Source organism: Pristiophorus japonicus, chromosome 1 (genome assembly GCF_044704955.1).
Source record: "Pristiophorus japonicus isolate sPriJap1 chromosome 1, sPriJap1.hap1, whole genome shotgun sequence".
In the NCBI taxonomy this organism is placed as follows: domain Eukaryota; kingdom Metazoa; phylum Chordata; class Chondrichthyes; family Pristiophoridae; genus Pristiophorus; species Pristiophorus japonicus.
Window position 1 is genome coordinate 92143204 of NC_091977.1, and position 20213 is coordinate 92163416.

At 47.4% G+C, this 20213-nt stretch overlaps 1 protein-coding gene across 1 annotated transcript; it reads right to left on the reverse strand.

Moving 5' to 3' along the window:
• Positions 1–10350: 10350 nt before the first annotated feature.
• Positions 10351–11046, reverse strand: LOC139278579 (putative nuclease HARBI1). Its single transcript, XM_070897916.1, has one exon. It carries the CDS (start codon positions 11044–11046, stop codon positions 10351–10353), a length of 696 nt encoding a protein of 231 aa, XP_070754017.1.
• Positions 11047–20213: the final 9167 nt, after the last annotated feature.

Genomic DNA, 20213 nt, shown 5'->3' on the forward strand with positions numbered 1-20213 from the left:
ATCCGTCTTAATGTTCCCTGCAAGCTTCTTCTCATACTCCATTTTCCCTGCCCTAATCAAACCCTTTGTCCTCCTCTGCTGAGTTCTAAATTTCTCCCAGTCCCCGAGTTCGCTGCTATTTCTGGCCAATTTGTATGCCACTTCCTTGGCTGATTTCCCTTGATAGCCACGGTTGAGCCACCTTCCCTTTTTAATTTTTATGCCAGACAGGAATGTACAATTGTTGTAGTTCATCCATGCGGTCTCTAAATGTCTGCCATTGCCCATCCACAGTCAACCCCTTAAGTATCATTCGCCAATCCATCCCAGCCAACTCACGCCTCATACCTTCAAAGTTAGCCTTCTTTAAGTTCTGGACCATGGTCTCTGAATTAACTGTTTCATTCTCCATCCTAATGCAGAATTCCACCATCCTAATGCAGAATTCCACCATATTATGGTCACTCTTCCCCAAGGGGCCTCGCACAACGAGATTGCTATTTAATCCTCTCTCATTACATAACACCATCAAGCAAAGCTTAATGAAGGTAACGGAAGGCTCACTGCAGACTCGCCTATTCCGAGTCCTGCTTAGCTATTGCACGAGATCCCATTTGCTCACTGGGATCCCACCTACTGAACTGCTCATGAAAAGAGCACTTAAGACAAGGCTCTCGTTAGTTCACCCCAATCTACGTGAACAGGTAGAGAGCAGGCAGCTCCAACAAAGTCAATATCATGATAGCGAAAATGTGTCACGCGAGATTGAAATCAACGATCCTGTATTTGTATTGAATTATGGACAAGGTACCAAGTGGCTCCCTGGCACTGTTGTGGCCAAAGAGGGGAGCAGGGTGTTTCGGGTCAAACTTTCAAATGGACTCATTCACCGGAAACATTTGGACCAAATCAAACTCAGATTCACGGACTATCCTGAGCAAACCACTTTGGACCCTACCTTCTTTGACCCTCCAATACACACCAGTGGCAACCGACACAACGGTTGACCACAAGCAGAACCCATCATCCACAGCAGCCCAGCAGGTCTCACCACACCAGGCAGCCCAGCAAGGCCAGCTGCACTGCAGCCTAGCGAGGGCCCAACAGACGATTCACCAGCATTTGCCCCGAGACAATCAAACAGGGCAAGAAGGGCCCCAGGTCGACTCACCTTGTAAATAGTTACACTGTTGACTTTGCAGGGGGGGAGTGTCGTTATATATGTAAACTTGTATATACTCTGTACAGCCTCCAGAGGGCTCATCCATAATCCCTTGGGAGCACAGGTATTTAAGGAGGCCTCACAGGCTGGAGAGACACTCTGGAGACCTGCAATAAAAGACTAAGGTTATACTTTACTTTGAACTCACAGTATTCAGTCTGACTCTTTCTTCATACACAACAGTCACTCCCCCCACTTGAATCACCTCCTGTATCATGGTGCCATGGTCAATTTACTCACCCCCCCTGCAGTCTTTGTTCTTATCCACATCGGTAGCAAGTACCTCGTACCTGTTGGACAAGGGCAAAGGATGAGGCTCGTCCACCACTGCATTTGCGATTCCTTCATCTGCCTGACCCGCAGTCACATCCTCCTATCCCTGACCACTAACCAAATCTAAACCACTACCTAACCTAAGGAGTGTGACTGCCTCCTGGCTTAAAATGTCCAGGCAACTCACCCCTTCTCTGATGCATCGCAATATCTGCACCTCAGACTCCAGTTCTACAACTCTGAGCCGAAGTTCCTCGAGTTGCAGACACTTATTGCCAATGTGGATGCCTGGAATCACACTACTCCCCACAAACTCCCACATGCTGTAGATGCAGCACATCTCCTCCACTGACATTTCTATTCAGCCTTGTTTTATAATTTAATTAATGAAAATGTTATTGTTAACCCAGCCGAATGGAAGCTGTTGGGAAATCTCATGCTTTTTGAAACCCGGTTTAATTATCCTAGTTCTTTTACTTAGGTCCTTACTTTATCTTAGTATCTATTTATTTATATGTAATTACATTTTAGTCTGTTTTAGGCTTTTTTTATACACACTAACTTGCACTAAGCACTAAAACACTGAACAAAATTTGAAAAACTTACTGCCTCTAGCTTTCACAAACCACTAGAAGTATTAAAGACAAAAAGGAGCACTTCCTTCCCCCTCTGCACTGAATTTCTCCCTCTCCCCAAATTCTCAACTTTCCACTCTTTACTATGCACTCCATTCACGTTGTGTTCTATGGTTTCGCTCTGTTTATAGGCTCAAGCGAGTGGATCCAACGAGCAGAAAGATGTAGAGGAACCAGCTCCCACCTTTACCGCGGTGCCCAATCCTGTGTGATTGCTGAAGAAATAGCTGAAAAAAGCCAGATGTCCTGATGGAACCTTTCTCCGTGTTAAGTATTTTATGGATGGATGTATTGCTGGCAGTAAGCTAACAACAATCACAGAGTATTATGCAAACTGATTGAGTGTTGCATTGTGTAGATGGTATAGTGTTCCAGTTTCGATTATGTGCATTTCACTAGTCGGCTTGATGTTTTATGGTGGTTCTTAATGTTCCTGTTGTGTATTGGTGTTTCATTAAAATTGCTTTATAAAACTAGTGGATAAGTCACATTTTTTTCAAGCAAGAGATGGCTTTGAATTAACAAGAACAGGACACCAGTAACAAAATGACAAGCTGGAGGTTTTCCACACTGTTCTAATATACATTGAATATTCTATATATCTGACTTATTTAAAAACACTTGCAAATCTTGTTTGAATTTTAATCAAGATTAATATGAGCTTCACAGAGAGCTTTAATAATCCCCAGTGTTATGTGAGGCATTCTTCAGCCTGTCTTCTGATCTCCTCGCGTTATTCTCCTAAGAGAACATAAAACTGCGCTGTAATAGCCCTTAAATAAAATATATTTTTTTAGTTGGTCACACATAGCTAGATGAAACTTTAAGTTCCAAGGCTCAACAGTAATACTGATATATGAAAAATAAGTTTGTGTTTTGCGGTGAAATCTGGGCTGCGATTTCCCCTTCCTGGGTGGAAGAGGTCAGTGGCGGGCCATGAGCCCGTTGCTGCCTTCATCCCGCTGCAAAAAAAGATTTTACCGTGATAGGGCTTGTTGAGCCTGCCCTGTGTGTTACTTGGCCCAATTAAAAGGTGCGGGTCTGGTGACGTCAGCACTGACGCGTTTGGTGCCGGTGTATTTAAAGGGGACATGGCCCCATTTGTTCGCACTTCTGATTTGGAGACTTTAGCGTGCTGACAGTCTTGATTGAAGGAGTGGCGAGAGAATGTAGAGCGACGTGATCAGGGCCCAGAAGAGGCGTGAGTTCAGGGCCAGGGGCCCAGGGGCAGCACGGGCCAGCCCACACTGCGATATGTGTGCGCACTAGGTCCGTGCAGCAGAGCTGGTCTCCAGTCATCTTGGGTAATCATTGCCACTTCACCAAGACCTAGCTCTTTCAAGCCCGTGTGGTTGCCGGTGTGCAACGGCCACCACACGTTAAAAAAATCCACGCATAGGCATCTTCCACCCTTCAGTATGTAGTTCGGGATCTGGAATATTAGGTCCTTCATTGAAACACCTGTGAACTCATCCTTTTTTGGTATGGAAGCAAGTCATCCTCATCTCGAGGGACTGCCTATGATAATGTGTGGAAGATGACTTCTCAGAGACAGAGGACTGCTCCTCACTTCTGCGATGACATCCTCCAGATGCTTGTGGAGGGTGTCAGAGCACGCAGGAAGGTTCTCTTCCCTGCCAGTGGTTGGAAGAGACCGCCGCAGGAGACTAAGGCAGCCTAGCTGCAGATCACAGAGGACATTAAGAGGAGGCCAGTGGTGATGTGGACCTGGGTGCAGTGCCACAAGCGCTTCAAGATCAGGAAAAGTGGCTATAAAGCTTAATTTACCTTCATCCTACTGTGCCTCTCATCACATTCCCATCACTCTGCCTTCCAAACCTGACTCCTGCACATCCATATTCAACCCAACATCCCTTGCACCTTCACCCATCCCTCTCTATCTATCTACCGACATTATCACATCCCCATCTTACTAGGTACCCCTCACACTGTTCCTCATCCTATTGCAATCATACCAACTAACAACACACATCATCATCATAGGCAGTCCCTCAGAATCGAGGAAGACTTGCTTCCACTCCTGAAGTGAGTTCTTTGGTGGCTGAACAGTCCAATACGGGAGCCACAGACTCTGTCACAGGTGGGACAGATAGTCGCTGAGGGAAAGGGTGGGTGGGATTGGTATGCCGCACGCTCTTTCCGCTGTCTGTGCTTGATTTCTGCATGCTCTCGGCGTTGAGACGCGAGGTGCTCAGCTCCCTCTCGGATGCACTTCCTCCACTTAGGGTGGTCTTGGGCCTGGGACTCCCAGGTATCGGTCGGGATGTTGCACTTTATCAGGGAGGCTTTGAGGGTGTCCTTGTAACATTTCCACTGCCCACCTTTGACTCGATTGCCATGAATGAACTCCGAGTAGAGCACTTGCTTTGGGAGTCTCGTGTCTGGCATGCGAACTATGTGGCCTGCCCAGCGGAGCTGATCGAGTGTGGTCAGTGCTTCAATGTTGGGGATGTTAGCGTGAATGAGGACATTGATGTTGGTGCGCCTGTCCTGCCAGGGGATTTGTAGGATCTTGCGGAGACATTGTTGGTGATATTTCTCCAGCAACTTGAGGTGTCTACTGTACATGGTTCATGTCTCTGAGCCATACAGAAGGGCAGGTATTACTACAGCTTGGTGACAGTTTTGAGGGCCTGGTCTTCAAACACTCTTTTCCTCAGGCGGCCAAAGGTTGCACTGGCACATTAGAGGCGGTGTTGAATCCCGTCGTCAATGTCTGCTCTTGCTGATAGGAGGTTCCCGAGGTATGGAAAATGGTCCATGGTGTCCAGGCCACGCCGTGGATCTTGATGACTGGGGGGCAGTGCTGTGCGGTGAGGACTGGCTGTTGGAGGACCTTTGTTTAGCGTAAGGCCCATGCTTTTGTATGCCTCAGTAAATACGTCGACTATGTCTTGGACTTCAGCATCTGTATGTGCGCAGACGCAGGCATCGTCCACGTACTGTAGCTCAACGACAGAGGTTGGGGTGGTCTTGGATTTGGCCTGGAGGTGGCGCAGGTTGAACAGGTTCCCATTGGTTCTGTAGTTTAGTTCCACTCCAGCAGGGAGCTTGTTGACTGTGAGGTGGAGCATGGCGGTGACAAAGATTGAGAAGAGGGTTAGGGCGATGACGCATCCCTGTTTGACCCCAGTCCGGACGTGGATTGGGTCTGTGATGGATCCGTTGGTAAGGATCATGGCCTGCATGTCGTCATGGAGCAGGCGGAGGATGGTGACGAACTTTTGAGGGCATCCGAAACGAAGGAGGACGGTCCATAGATCCTCGTGGTTGACAGTGTCAAAGGCCTTTGTAAGGTCGAAGAAGGCCATGTATAAGGGCTGGCGCTGCTCCCTGCATTTTTCCTGAAGCTGTCGCGCTGCAAAAATCATGTCTGTTGTGCCCCGTCGGTGACGAAATTCACACTGTGACTCCGGAAGGAGCTCCTCGGCCAAGGGAAAAAAAACGTTGAGGAGGACTCTCGCGACGACTTTCCCGGTTGTTGATAACAGGGAGATTCCTCTGTAGTTGCCGCAATCGCACTTGTCCCCTTTTTTAAAGGTGGTCACGATTACTGCATCTCTGAGATCCCCCGGCATATTCTCCTCCCTCCAGATGAAAGAGATGAGATCATGTATTCGGGCCAGCAGTGCCTCTCCGCCATACTTCAATGTCTCAGCAGAGATTCCGTCTGCACCCAGAGCCTTGGTGTTTTTAAGCTGTCTTATGGCATTTTCTACCTCGTGCAGTGCTGGGGTCTCACTGAGGTGGTGGCAGGTAGCATACTCCGGGATAGAGTCAAAAACACTTGAGTCAGAGGCAGAGTCTCGATTGAGGAGATCTTCGAAGTGCTCCTTCCAGTGGGCCCTGACTGCCTCGGTGTTCTTGATGAGTGTTTCCCCGTTCTTGGCCAGCAGTGGGGTGGGGCCTTTGGTGTTTGGCCCATAGGTGACCTTGACTGCGATGAAGAATCCTCACACATCATGGTTGTCAGCCAGCTGCTGCATCTCCTGTGCTTTCTCCATTCACCACCTGTTCTTTCGGTCCTGGGTTTTTTGGTGGACCTCAGCCTTGAGCCGTCTGTAATGCTGCTTTGCTGCTCCCACGTTGGGTTGTTGCTTAAGGCTCAGAAATGCCCTGCGCTTGTGATCTAATAGCTCTTGGATCTCCTGATCATTCTCATCAAACCAGTCCTGGTATTTCCTGGTTGAGTAGCCGAGCATCTCTTTGCAGGCACTGGTTATGGAGGCCTGGAGGGCAGACCAAGCGCTGTGGGCATTCTGTGTCTCAGGGTCGTCAAGGCATGCCAGGTTAGCTGAGAGGCGCTGACTCTGGAGGGCTCTCTTAGCTGGGTCCTTAAATGCTCCGGCATTGACTTTTTTGCGGCACTGCTTCTGCTGCCCCCTCCGCTTTGAGGGTATGTTGATGTCGATGATGGATCGGATTAGGCGGTGGTCTGTCCAGCAGTCATCAACTTCTGTCATGGTGCCGGTGATGTGCACATCCTTGCGATCCCTGGCTCAGACGATGACATAGTCGAGCAGGTGACAGTGCTTGGAGCGAGGGTGTTGCCATGATGCCTTGTACTTGTCCCTTTGGTGGAACATGGTGTTAGTGATGACAAGTTTGTGCTCTAGACATTTTGTTAGGAGTAGGGTACCACTGGAGATGGCTTTCTCTACCCCATCTCTGCCAATCACGCCTCCCCAAAGGTCTGTGTCCTTGCCAACCCTGAAGTCACTGAGGAGGATCAGTTTGTCGCCTGCAGGGACGCAGGACAGGGATTTTTCGAGGTTGGTGTAAGAACCCTCTTTGGCCTCATCTGTTGCATCGAGTGTTGGGGCATATGCACTGATGACTGTGGTGCACTGGTTCCAGAATAGGGTGAGTCGAAGACTCATGAGGCATTCATTAGCCCTACAGGGGGAGTCTTTGCGGTGGTCAACCAGCTCGTTTTTGATGGCGGAGCTGGCTCCGTGGAGGCAGCATTGTTCCTTTGGTTTCCCTTTCCAAAAGAAGGTGTAACCTCCACTTTGTTCTTTGAGCTGGCCTTCCCCTGCCCGCCAGGTCTCGCTTAGGGCGGCAATGTCTATATTCAAGCATCTAAGTTCCCAGGCAACTATGGCGGTGCGACGTTCCGGCCTGTCGCTGTTGGGGATGTCCATGAGGGTCCTGACGTTCCAGGTCCTGAACTTCATGTTAACGGAGTGGAAGATGCCTGTGTGTGAGTTATTTTAAAGTGGGGTGGTCATTACACACCGGCTACCACACGGGCTGAGCTGAGCGAGGTCTTGATCCAGTGGCAAGGGAGTCCAAGATGACTCGAGGCCAGGCACTGCTTTATGGGCCGAGTTGCTTACGGCTAGATGTTGGCCGCAGGTGCGGTGCTGGGTAGTGCCCTTGGTGGTAGGTGGTCCGAGGCCTGGTTGGGGCAGGCATTGGGAGGGTCAGTGGCCCACCGGGGTTCAGGGTGGGAGGGCAGGGTGGTTGCAGCCATGATGGTCATCATGTGTTGGAGGTGGAGAAGAGTCCAGGTCGCCAGTGGGGAAGGAGAGCTCCAGTCTTCACTGAAGGAAGAGGGGTGGCCAGTCGCTGACATAGGACACAAGGAGGCAACTTGGTATTGCGACCCCACTCTATCATAGTAGGAACATAGAAACATAGAAAATAGGTGCAGGAGTAGGCCATTCGGCCCTTCTAGCCTGCACCACCATTCAATGAGTTCATGGCTGAACATGCAACTTCAGTACCCCATTCCTGCTTTCTCACCATACCCCTTGATTTCCCTAGTAGTAAGGACTTCATCTAACTCCTTTTTGAATATATTTAGTGAATTGGCCTCAACAACTTTCTGTGGTAGAGAATTCCACAGGTTCACCACTCTCTGGGTGAAGAAATTCCTCCTCATCTCGGTCCGAAATGGCTTCCCCCTTATCCTTAGACAGTGTCCCCTGGTTCTGGACTTCCCCAACATTGGGAACATTCTTCCTGCATCTAACCTGTCTAACCCCGTCAGAATTTTAAATGTTTCTCTGAGGTCCCCTCTCATTCTTCTGAACTCCAGTGAATACAAGCCCAGTTGATCCAGTCTTTCTTGATAGTTCAGTCCCGCCATCCCGGGAATCAGTCTGGTGAACCTTCGCTGCACTCCCTCAATAGCAAGAATGTCCTTCCTCAGGTTAGGAGACCAAAACTGTACACAATACTCCAGGTGTGGCCTCACCAAGGCCCTGTACAATTGTAGCAACACCTCCCTGCCCCTGTACTCAAATCCCCTCGCTATGAAGGCCAACATGCCATTTGCTTTCTTAACCGCCTGCTGTACCTGCATGCCAACCTTCAATGACTGATGTACCATGACACCCAGGTCTCTTTGCACCTCCCCTTTTCCTAATCTGTCACCATTCAGATAATAAATAGTCTGTCTCTCTGTTTTTACCACCAAAGTGGATAACCTCACATTTATCCACATTATACTTCATTTGCCATGCATTTGCCCACTCACCTAACCTATCCAAGTCGCTCTGCAGCCTCATAGAATCCTCCTTGCAGCTCACACTGCCACCCAACTTAGTGTCATCCGCAAATTTGACACTAAAGATCTAACCCATCTGTTCCTTACACTCATTCCATCAGACTCACTCAACCTTCTCTTCTTTCCCTCGTTGCAGGGAAAGAGAGCCCACAATAAGAGGGAGAGAATGGGAGAAGACTCTCATCGATGGCAATACTGACGAGTGCAGAGGAGGCAGCCCTGGACATTAGTGGAGTGGTGGACCAGCCTGAACTGGGGGACAGAGACAGCGGCTCATCAGAACAATCTGGTGACAGAATCAGTTTCCATACAGCTACATGGCATTCATCAGTCACTGATATGGGGGCTGATGTCAAGAGAGATTGAGTGCTCATCATGTGCATAATGGTATCTATGTGCAATCGTCATATCATATATCTAACTGATCTCCTTACTCTCCCACAGGTCCATCAAGTGCCCCCCCACTGTCCAAGAAGAAGAGCAAGAGGATTCCTCAGAGGAGCCACCAGCCTCTGAAGGCACAGCATCACCTCAGACAAGGCAAGCCAGCACCAGCGCAGATAAACACACCTCAGTGGGGCCGTCGTAAGATAGAGAAGTGTTGTCACCTGATGCCTCAACCTTAACCAATAAGGGAATTAAGGGTTATGGGGAGCGGGCAGGGAAGTGGAGCTAGATGGCCTACTCCTGTTCTAAATTCTTATGTTCTTATGTTCTCATACAGCACAGGTGAGCAAGAACGAATGGTGGAGACAGGGTCAGCAGTGGAGACTCCTTGTCAAAAGGCGCAGGAGTCTCCTAACTCTGCTCAGCTGCATGCAAATGCTGAACCTCAGGGCCATCCAGAAAGAGGGCGATCCGGCAGCTGCAGGAACAAGAACAGGAGGCTCTGACAGGTTTTTCAACCGTGGTGACTGCAAGTGTTCAGCGAATGGAGAAATCCATCTCAAACATGATCATCATCATGGTGCATGCACTCGCAACTGTAGGTTCCTCCATGGATAAGATGGCCTGCATGGAGGACCTAACGCGTCATTTGCACGAGCACATGGTTTCTATTCAAAATTGATGGGAATCTATGGAGGATATATGGGCATCAATGGAGGAAAGAAACCAGAGGCTCATAAACTTCCTTCTTAGGAGGGGTGTCAGTATATACGTGGGTCCTCATGACCCCACTGATGTGCAGCAAGAGAAGTGCGCATGGTCCATGAGCGGGATGACGGTGAGTGGCAGAGTGAACGGTCAGGGCTAATTTAAGCTCCAGCAATGGTGGCGAGAGTGAAAAGAACGGACTGGTCATTGTACGGATGTTTATGGTGTGGCTGTGAGGTGCTGCCTTCCTGGCTATGCATGTTCCAGCATGACTGTGCTGCGTAAAGTTAACTAAATCTGGCCATGGTGAGGCCAACCCTGACCTCACGGGCAGCAATGTGGTCGTGTCCTGGTCGCATTTCAACCACCATCTCCTCCTCATCCTCATCTTTAACCTCATGCTACTCTTCCTCTTCCTACGAAGAGGCTGTGCGCTCTGTTCCTTGTTCCTCATGCAGCGCTAATCCTCGCTGCTGCACTATTCTGTGCAAGGCACAGCAGACCACAATGATTCTGGAGACACTGGCTGGTGTGTACTGAAGGACTCCTCCTGATCTGTCCAGGCATCTGAAGTGCATTTTGAGCATGACAATTCTCTGCTCTATGACACTTCAGGTGGAGATATGGCTTTGATTGTAAAGTTCCTCAGCCTCAGTATTTGGCCTCCTCAAAGGTGTCCTGAGCCACGTCTTCAGTGGATAACCCTTGTCTCCAAGTAACCAGCCAGAAAGATTGTTTGGAGGTGCGAAGAGCTGAGGGACAGTTGACTGGCGCAGGACATAATAGTCATGGCAGCTGCCAGGGAACTTGGCACGCACTTGCATGATGACCTTCGTATGGTTGCTGACGAGCTGCACATTGAGGGAGTGGAAGCCTTTGCGGTTGACACAGAATCCTGGGTGATGATGGGGTGCCCTGATGGCCACATGTATGCAGTCGATGATGACCAGCACCCTTGGGAAGTGAGCCAGAGCCGCAAAGCCAAGCACACGCTCAATAACACTGGCTTCATCAGTGGAAGCCTTGATGTAATTGGCTAACTTGTCAAACAGGACATCGGTGAACTGTGTGATGCATCTGTGGACAGCCGACTGCGTGATGCCGCAAATGTCTGCTGCAGATGCCTGGAAGGAGCCTGAGGGGAAGAAGTTAAAGCCAAGGATGACTTTGACAGCTACTGGTAAGGGTTGTCTACCCGTTTCTCTGGGCTGCAGGTCTTGTTCCAGCAATCTGCAAATGTGTGCAACGACCTGGCGCGATAGCCTCTGCCTCCTTTGGCAATGCTGCTCAGTCATGAGGAAACCCATCCTCTGCCTGTAAACCCTGTGTTGGGCATATTGCCCCCGGCACGGTCCAGCCCTACACCGATGCCCTCTGCCCTGTGCAGCATCAGGTGGTTGAGGAGATGGTTGGTCATGGTCAGATTCTGAGAACCAAGGTGAGACAGTAAAAACCATACCCATTCTGATGCAATAGATGGCAGGTGAACTTGAGATGACATAAGCAATCTGTCAATGGTGAGAGAGATTGTTCCAATGAGGTGACACTGGAGACAGAGTTTGCTGCAAACACTTGCAACCTGCATGAAGCTCAATCTGTGTTCCGAATGCACCAAGCAACAGCTTCTGAGCTTGGAAAGTGAACAGCTGTGAGATGGGAGCTTATATACCACACTTGCAGCTGTCAAGTAATGAGATGATTCTATGTTGACTCAACTCCCGACCTGCTTATCTGACGTGATCCCTAAGCGGTGTGGACCCTGTGGGTGACCTCGTAAAATGTAACGGTGAGCTTAAAATACATTTTAATGGCTTGTTAACAAGATCATAATAACCTGAATTGCCTACCCCTCCGCTGAGTGTCGGATCTGTTCAGCGCTGACAGACCCAACATCTGGAAAAGGCATGTGGCAGCGGGTTCCTGACCTGTTGTCAACAAATAAATTCCCACTCAACCTGCCACCGAACGCGCCCGCTGACCCACCGAAGGATTCCCCTCTCAGATGCTGTAAATGTAAGTATTAAATCTTAATTAATTCTTAACTAAATTGTGAATTAAGATAGACTGCTATTGATGGTATTAATAAGAAAACTGCCTGGGATTTTAGGGGTTGGGTTGAGACGATGATGGAGTAACTTTCAACTTCAGCAGGAGCGTAAAGCTCACATTATAGGATCTACTGTCCGTTTGCACCCTGAGCAATCTTTCTTTCCACTGAAACCAGGTGGAGTGTTATAACCAGCAGCCAATCCAAAACCATGAGTCTTCCACCTCCACAGAAATTAAAAGTTACGCCCACAGTGTATTATGTCAAATTTGTCAGTGCTGGATATACTAAGTAGATCCACAGTGAATCACAGGATATGCTAAAGTGTGATGTTGGATGGCTAAAGTGGGGCACGAAGTGAGTGTGATATTTAGTCATACAATAGCATGACCCAGGGGTCGTAACAATTAAATCTCACATTATATGAACTGGATGCTATAATCTTGTATGTCGCCCCACGTGCATTTCTCCTATCTTCCAGAGGGCAGACTGATGAATACTCTAGTGAGACAAGGCCAATTTGAACAAACAAGCTGATTTATTTTACATATAAGTGAACAAATAGAAAACCCTTTACAGTGAATTTTAAGTTCTTCATTACTCTCCTCAGAACATAGGAACTAATGCAGCATGCCATACTGCTCTTGCTTGCAAGCTAAATACACTTCTCTGATTAGCAAATTCTCTGAAACAAGATGACATTAAACAATTTTTGTCTCATTTCCATTTGCAGATGGTCTGCTTTCTTGGCTTGACAGGAAGTCAAAGCTTTGACCTCTGACCCTTCTTCGGCTCTTTTGTGCTTGGGGATTTGCTGTAATGTAAACCAGCTACCATGCTCCTAGGTGTGAGGTCCTGTCCACAACCCCCACTGAGCATACTCCAATGTATTATTTGTGAATGGTTACTGGGCTGTCTTAACAAACCTCCATTGTCTCCTGCTAATGTGGTATGCGGGTTGCAACATCATCTAAATTCTAATCCACATTCCTAGGAGCTATATGTTGTGGATTTAATTCATTGTGAGCTGAATCTAAGTTAATCACATCTTAATATAAATCAACCCAAATTCCACCTGTCAAATAATCAAAATCTTGAAATGTAACAGTGACATTACAGGAAATACCTGCTACCTGCAAGATTTTTAAGCCCCAATTTTCCTTTCCCATTTGCCTCAGCATAATTTGGGTGATATGTTTTTCACAAGCTCTATACTTTACCTTAGGGCGGGTATCACTACTGTCCTGTAGACCATAAGCTTGGTGCCACATTTGAGATCAAACACTCTCTGCCTCAGGCAACCGAAGGCTGTGCTGGCACACTGGAGGTGGTGTTGGACCTCATCTTTGATGTCTGCCCTTGCTGATAGTAGGCTCCCGAGCTATGGAAAATGGTCCACGTTGTCCAAGGCCGCACCGTGGATTTTAATAACCGGGGGGCAGTGCTGTGTGGTGGGGTCAGGTTGGTGGAGGACCTTTGTCTTACGGATGTTTAGTGTAAGACCCATGCTTTCGTACTCCTCGGTAAAGATGTTGACGATGGTTTGTAGTTCGGCCACTGAATGAGCACAGACGCAAGCACACTGTAGTTTGATGACAGAGGATGGGCTGACCTTAGATCTAGCCTGGAGGCAATGAAGGTTGAACAGGTTCCCATTGATTCTATAGTTTAGTTCCACTCCAGCGGAGAGCTTGTTGAGAGCGAGGAAGATCGAAAAGAGCGTTGGCGCGATGACGCAGCCCTGCTTGACTCCGGTCCGGATGTGGATTGGGTCTGTGGTGGATCTGTTGGTCAAGATCATGGCTTGCATGTTGTCGTGGAGCAGGCGTAGGATGGTGACAAACTTTTGGGAGAAGCCGAAATGGAGGAGGACATGGGCAGAGGCGGGCGATATTACATACTAAGACCATACTCCTTGAACCTGTTTTCCAATGCAATGGAAATTAGAGCAGGAGTAGCTTTGCAAAATGCTGTGAGTCCAGCCCCAACCACAGCTTATATGGCTCAGAGATGTGGACCATATACAGTAGACACCTCAAAGCGCTGGAGAAGTATGACCAACGCTGCCTCCGCAAGATCCTGCAAATCCACTGGGAGGATGGACACACCAATATCAGTGTTCTCGACCAGGCCAACATCCCCAGCATCGAAGCACTGACCATGCTCGATCAGCTCCGTTGGGCAGGCCACATTGTCTGCATGCCCGACACGAGACTCCCAAAGCATGCGCTCAACTCGGAATTCCTACACAGTAAGCAAGCCCCAGGTGTGCAGAGGAAACATTTCAAGGACACCCTCAAAGCCTCCTTGATAAAGTGCAACATCCCCACTGGCACCTGGGAATCCCTGGCCCAAGAACGCCCAAAGTGGAGGAAGAGCATCCGAGAGGGCACTGAGCATCTCGAGTCTCGTCGCCGAGAGCATGCAGAAACCAAACGCAGACAGCGGAAGGACCGTGTGGAAAACCAATCTACCCACCCACCCTTTTCTTCAACCACTGTCTGTCCCACCTGTGACAGAGACTGTAATTCCCATATTGGACTGTACAGTCACCTGAGAACTCACTTTTAGAGTGGAAGCAATTCTTCCTTGATTTCGAGGAACTGTCTATGATGATGATGATGATGACTTTACCTTAGCTAATGCTGATCATATTTCTGACAAATGTTTTGGCCTGCTGGCTTCTGCCAGAAACAGCAGGTGAATAGACTTCACCTCCAAAGTGCACTCTTGAAGGACCACAGAATGATACTTACTTCCCCTCTACACATCCTGCTAGCTGAAGGGGCGGCCGCACGATAGCTAATCTCCAGTTTCCAAGGGTGATCACTATGTTGCCATTCCCACATCATTTGTGTATACTATTGAAAGCCTCCCACTTGATTCAAGTGGGTACTTCCCACCCATGACAAGGATGCCACAGGAAATGCACGTCAAGTGCAAATGGAATGGAGACCTAGCATTATGGGTTTCCACTCAGCAGTAGATGGGCTGAGGCATGGGCAGAGACGGGTGATGTTACACACTAAGACCATACTCCTTGAACCTGTTTTCCATGTACAATGGAAATTAGAGTAGGAGTAGCTTTGCAAAATGCTGTGAGTCCAGCCCCACCCACAGCCAACCATAAGTGAGCACAGCCTCAGTTTGGCTGCCTTTGTAAGACTGGGGTGTATTCTTTCTAATATTATTTCTCTGTATGAACGACTCCCCTCTTCCAACTGGCAAAATGGAATTCTTTGGGATAGTCTGAGAGGAACAATGTATTGTAAGTGGCTCCTTTTTTACATAGAATTTACAGCACTGAAACATGCCATTTGACCCAACTGGTCCAGGCCGATGTTTATGCTCCACCCGAGCCTCCTGCCACCATACTTCATCGAACCCTTTTAGCATATCCTTCTATTCTTTTCTCCCTCATGTCCTTATCTTGCTTGTTTAAGGACATCAGCACCTCCCAAACCCGTGACCTCTACCACGTAAAAGGATAAGGGCAGCAGGCACATGGGAGCACCACTACCTCCAAGATCCCCTTCAAGTCACACACCATCCTGAATTGGAAATATATCGCCGTTCATTCATCGTCCTGAGTCAAAATCCTTGAACTCCCTCCCTAACAGCACTGTGGGAATATCTTCACCACACGGACTGCAGCGGCTCAAGAAGCGGCTCACCACCACCTTTTCAAGGGCAATTAGAGTTTGCCAATAAATGCTGGCCTTGCCAGTGATGCCCACATCCTGTGAATTCATTTAAAAAAGATTCAGAATTTAAATGCGATCAATCTCCATTATTCTTATCACCTGGTCATGTAGTGTGATAAACAAAGTTTGTAATATTAATGAAAATCCTGTCCTCACATGATTCATGATAAGCATGAATAGCAGGAGACTTGAAACAGACCACTCCAGAACTCCACTAAACTCCCCCAAAATAGAGCTAGTTCCATTTATTGATATTATCACTGAGCCAGTTTTCTATCTAAATAGTTAAGTTGTCATTAATTCCGCAAGACTTAATCTTTTTAAAGTCTTGTATGTGAATCTTTATTAAATGCATGTTGCAAATTTAAGTGAATCATATCCCGTGGATCCACTAACTTAATTCAAAGAATTCCAGTTTATGAGGCATGACGAATTATTTATAAAACCATGGTGACTGTTCCTTGTGGCCTCATGCTCTTTAAATGAAAATTACATCACGCATTTGTTTTCACCAAGAAAACTTTTTACATGCATTTACTGTGACTTTAGAAGAATGTGAAGCAACTTGAAATACTGGTGATTTACTGGAAGTCAATTGGGCGAAATTGCCCCTTTTCTATGCCCCGTTAGCATCTCCGGGGTGCTCAATTTTCGCCTTGGGGAGAGGGGCACTACCGCCTCCCAGGAAATTGCCTTGGAGTTTTGGGAGGCGATGTCCCGCACCCCACCGTGCGCTCCGATCCCTCACCGCCCCATGCCAACCCCTTAATGCCCCGCGGGGGAAATTGTCCCTCAAGCCACGAGGCTGGCACATCTGCGCCCAGGACACTCTTTAAAGGGATGGCCTGCAGCACCCCTGGCTGCCATCTTTATTTGTTGACTAACTCTTGGGTTGACCCGACCATGGTGGTTTTAGCATGGACCGGGCCGCCATTGTGCAGCCTGGCACTCCGTCTTGGGTGCCGGGCTGTTGGCCCAGTCTCACACGTCCCTGATGGCCCAGTGACGGCCACCGCAGGGCCATGCCGAGTGTGTAGCGGCCATCCCCTTCAATCCAAGGGGAGGGGTGGCATAGCGCTGGCTACAGCCCACGTTCCCGCCCCGGGATTGCCCTCAAAGGAAGCAGAGCGCGGAGACAGCTTTTTAAAACGATTTTTTTTTTAATGAATTCACAGGATGTGGGCATTACTGGCAAGACCCAATTCCGCATCAGATGTTGGAATTCCGAGCCGAGTGATAAAAGTCCCGGCTCCGGAAGCTTACCGTCCCCAATCAGGGTGAGGGGCAATTTCGTCCCCAATAATTTCCACAAGTCAAAACAATACACAAGTGAACTAAAGTCAGTGATACAAAGTCAGTAATATAATCTCAGACAACATTGGCCCAGAAATCCCGGTTCTGGGCTTCCTGCAGGCGCTCGCCTGAAAATAAGAAAAATTATCCATACCTACCTTTTGCTCCTGTGCCTTCCAGCGATTCTGTTCTGAGGCCTTCTCTTCCCACTCTTCGCAGCGCATTCACGTCTTAGAGATACAGAGGGAGAAGCTGGAGTCTCATGGTACTGGATAACCAATGAAGGTACAATATTTTCATTGATATTAATGGGATCACCGTAAGTACCAGCTCCCATTATTATCAATGAGAAACCCCTCCCAAACACCCAAACACAACATTAAAAAAAATCACCTCACAGATTGAACATTAATTGAAATTAAAGTTCATGAAAGGTTTTTGAAAAACTATACATTTTGGGGATTTTTTTTTAAGTGTTTTAATTAGGGTTTAAAATAAACTTACCTTAGTGGACAGGGTTTTTAACAGAAAAATGTGTTTTTAAATTTTATTTTTATATGTTTTAAAACTCTTACGCTGATAAAACTAAGCTATGTGCCTGCTTTTACCAGGTGCAAGAGTTTTAAGGACATTCGCTGGGCAAGAGTTGGGCAAATAGCCCAATGTCGCTCGCGCAAATGTCCTGGCTGCGGGGATGTGTTCCAAAACTTGACAGATCAGAAAAGCTGGTTTTCGGCACATGCACATTTCGTACGGACCCGGCAAGGCCGGAATTTTAGCCTCATTTCTATAGGTATATAAAAAGAAAAAAAGTGGCTAGAGTAAATGTTGGTCCCTTGGAGGACGAGACCAGGGAATTAGTAATGGGGAACAAGGAGATGGCAGAAACTCTGAACAAATATTTTGTATCAGTCTTTACAGTAGAGGACACTAATAATATTCCAACAGTGGATAGTCAAGGGGCTATAGGGGAGGAGGAACTTAACACAATCACAATCACCAAGGAGGTGGCACTCAGTAAGATAATGGGACTAAAGGCGGATAAATCCCCTGGTCCTGATGGCTTGCATCCTAGGGTCTTAAGAGAAGTAGCGGCAGGGATAGTGAATGCATTGGTTGTAATTTACCAAAATTCCCTGGATTCTGGGGAGGTCCCAGCAGATTGGAAAACAGCAAATGTAACGCCCCTATTTAAAAAAGGAGGCAGACAAAAAGCAGGAAACTATAGACCAGTTAACCTAACATCTGTGGTTGGGAAAATGTTGGACCATTATTAAAGAAGCAGTAGCAGGACATTTAGAAAAGCAAAATTCGGTCAGGCAGAGTCAGCATGGATTTTGAAGGGGAAGTCATGTTTGACAAATTTGCTAGAATTTTTTGAGGATGTAACAAACAGGATGGATAAAGGGGAACCAGTAGATATGGTGTATTTGGACTTCCAGAAGGCATTTGACAAGGTGCCACATAAAAGGTTACTGCACAAGATAAAAGTTCACGAGGTTGGAGGTAATATAAGCATGGATAGAGGATTGGCTAACGAACAGAAAACAGAGAGTAGGGATAAATGGTTCATTCGCGGGTTGGCAATCAGTAACCAGTGGGGTGCTGCAGGGATCAGTGCTGGGACCCCAACTATTTACAATCTATATTAACGACTTGGAGGAAGGGACTGAGTGTAATGTAGCCAAGTTTGCTGATGATACAAAGATGTGAGGAAAAGCAATGTGTGAGGAGGACACACAAAATCTGCAAAAGGACATCGACAGGCTAAGTGAGTGGGCAAAAATTTGGCAGATGGACTATAATGTTGGAAAGTGTGAGGTTATGCACTTTGGCAGAAAAAATCAAAGAGCAAGTTATTATTTAAATAGACAAAGATTGCAAAGTGCTGCAGTACAGCGGGACCTAGTGGTACTTGTGCATGAAACACAAAAGGTTAGTATGCAGGTACAGCAAGTGCTCAGGAAGGCCAATGGAATATTGGTCTTTATTGCAAAGGGGATGGAGTATAAAAGCAGGGAAGTCTTGCTACAGCTATACAGGGTATTGGTGAGGCCATACCTCGAATACTGCGTGCAGTTTTGGTTTCCATATTTATGAAAGGACATACTTGCTTTGGAGGCAGTTCAGAGAAGGTTCATAAGGTTGATTCCAGAGATGAGGGGGTTGACTTATGAGGAAAGGTTGAGCAGGTTGGGCATCTACTCATTGGAATTCAGAAGAATGAGAGGTAATCTTATCGAAACATATAAGATTATGAGGGGGCTTGACAAGGTGGATGCAGAGAGAATGTTTCCAGTGATACGGGAGACTAGAACTCGAGGGCATAATCTTAGAATAAGGGGCCGCCCATTTAAAACAGAGATGAGGAGAAATTTCTTCTCTCAGAGGCTTGTGGATCTGTGGAATTTGCTGCCTCAGAGAGCTGTGAAAGCTGGGACATTGAATAAATTTAAGACAGAAATAGACAGTTTCTTAAACAATAAGGGAATAAGGGGTTATGGGGAGCGGGCATGGAAGTGAATCTGAGTCCATGATTGGTTCAGCCATGATCATATTAAATGGTGGAGCAGGCTCACGGGGCCGTATGGCCATCTCCTGCTCCTATTTCTTATGTTCTTATTATAAATTGCTTAAGCTTTACTTTTATGGCTTATCATATCATCAAAATACCTATACAGGTTGAACCTCCCTTATCCGTAACTCCTTAATCCGAACCCACCCCTTGTTCGGAACCATTCCTGGCTGCCGGGTGGCACATGTACAGAACGCAGCCGGTGAAAAATATCTATGAAAAATAAATTTACATATCAATGAAAAATAAATTTACCCAACTTCAGAGCCGACACCTTCGTGGCCCGCTGGCCTGCCGACACCTTGGTTTAAATACCATTCAAAACATGTGACCTCCCTTATCTGGAACCTTTGGGACCTGGCCTGTTCCAAATGAGGTATATTTCCGGATAAAGGGAGATTACACGTGACTTCCCCTTATCCGGAAAGATCCCTCATTCAGAACAGGCCCAGTCCCAATGGTTCCGGATAAGGGAGGTTTAACCTGTATTGTATTACTGTACATTCCTTGTAATTCTCTCTGACCATTTCATTACACTGTATGCGACACCTATGGTCAGTGCATTTATTCCGCACTGCAAATAGCTGAAAAACCCATTTAAGTGAAAACAATTCTCCCAGTTGTTTCCTCCCTGGAGACATTACATAATGCCGCACAGATGGGCACATACTGTAACAGTGAGACATAGTATATAATGCATTCACAATTGTGAACTTCACTATTCTTGCTTATTGATTCAGAGGAAACAGCTATCTCTGTGTCCAGTGGTCCTTTTTCTTTACTCAGTTTTCAAGTGTAAATAATGGCCTTGAAATCCCGGCCTCCCTGGATCCATACTGCGCATGTGCCGAAAAC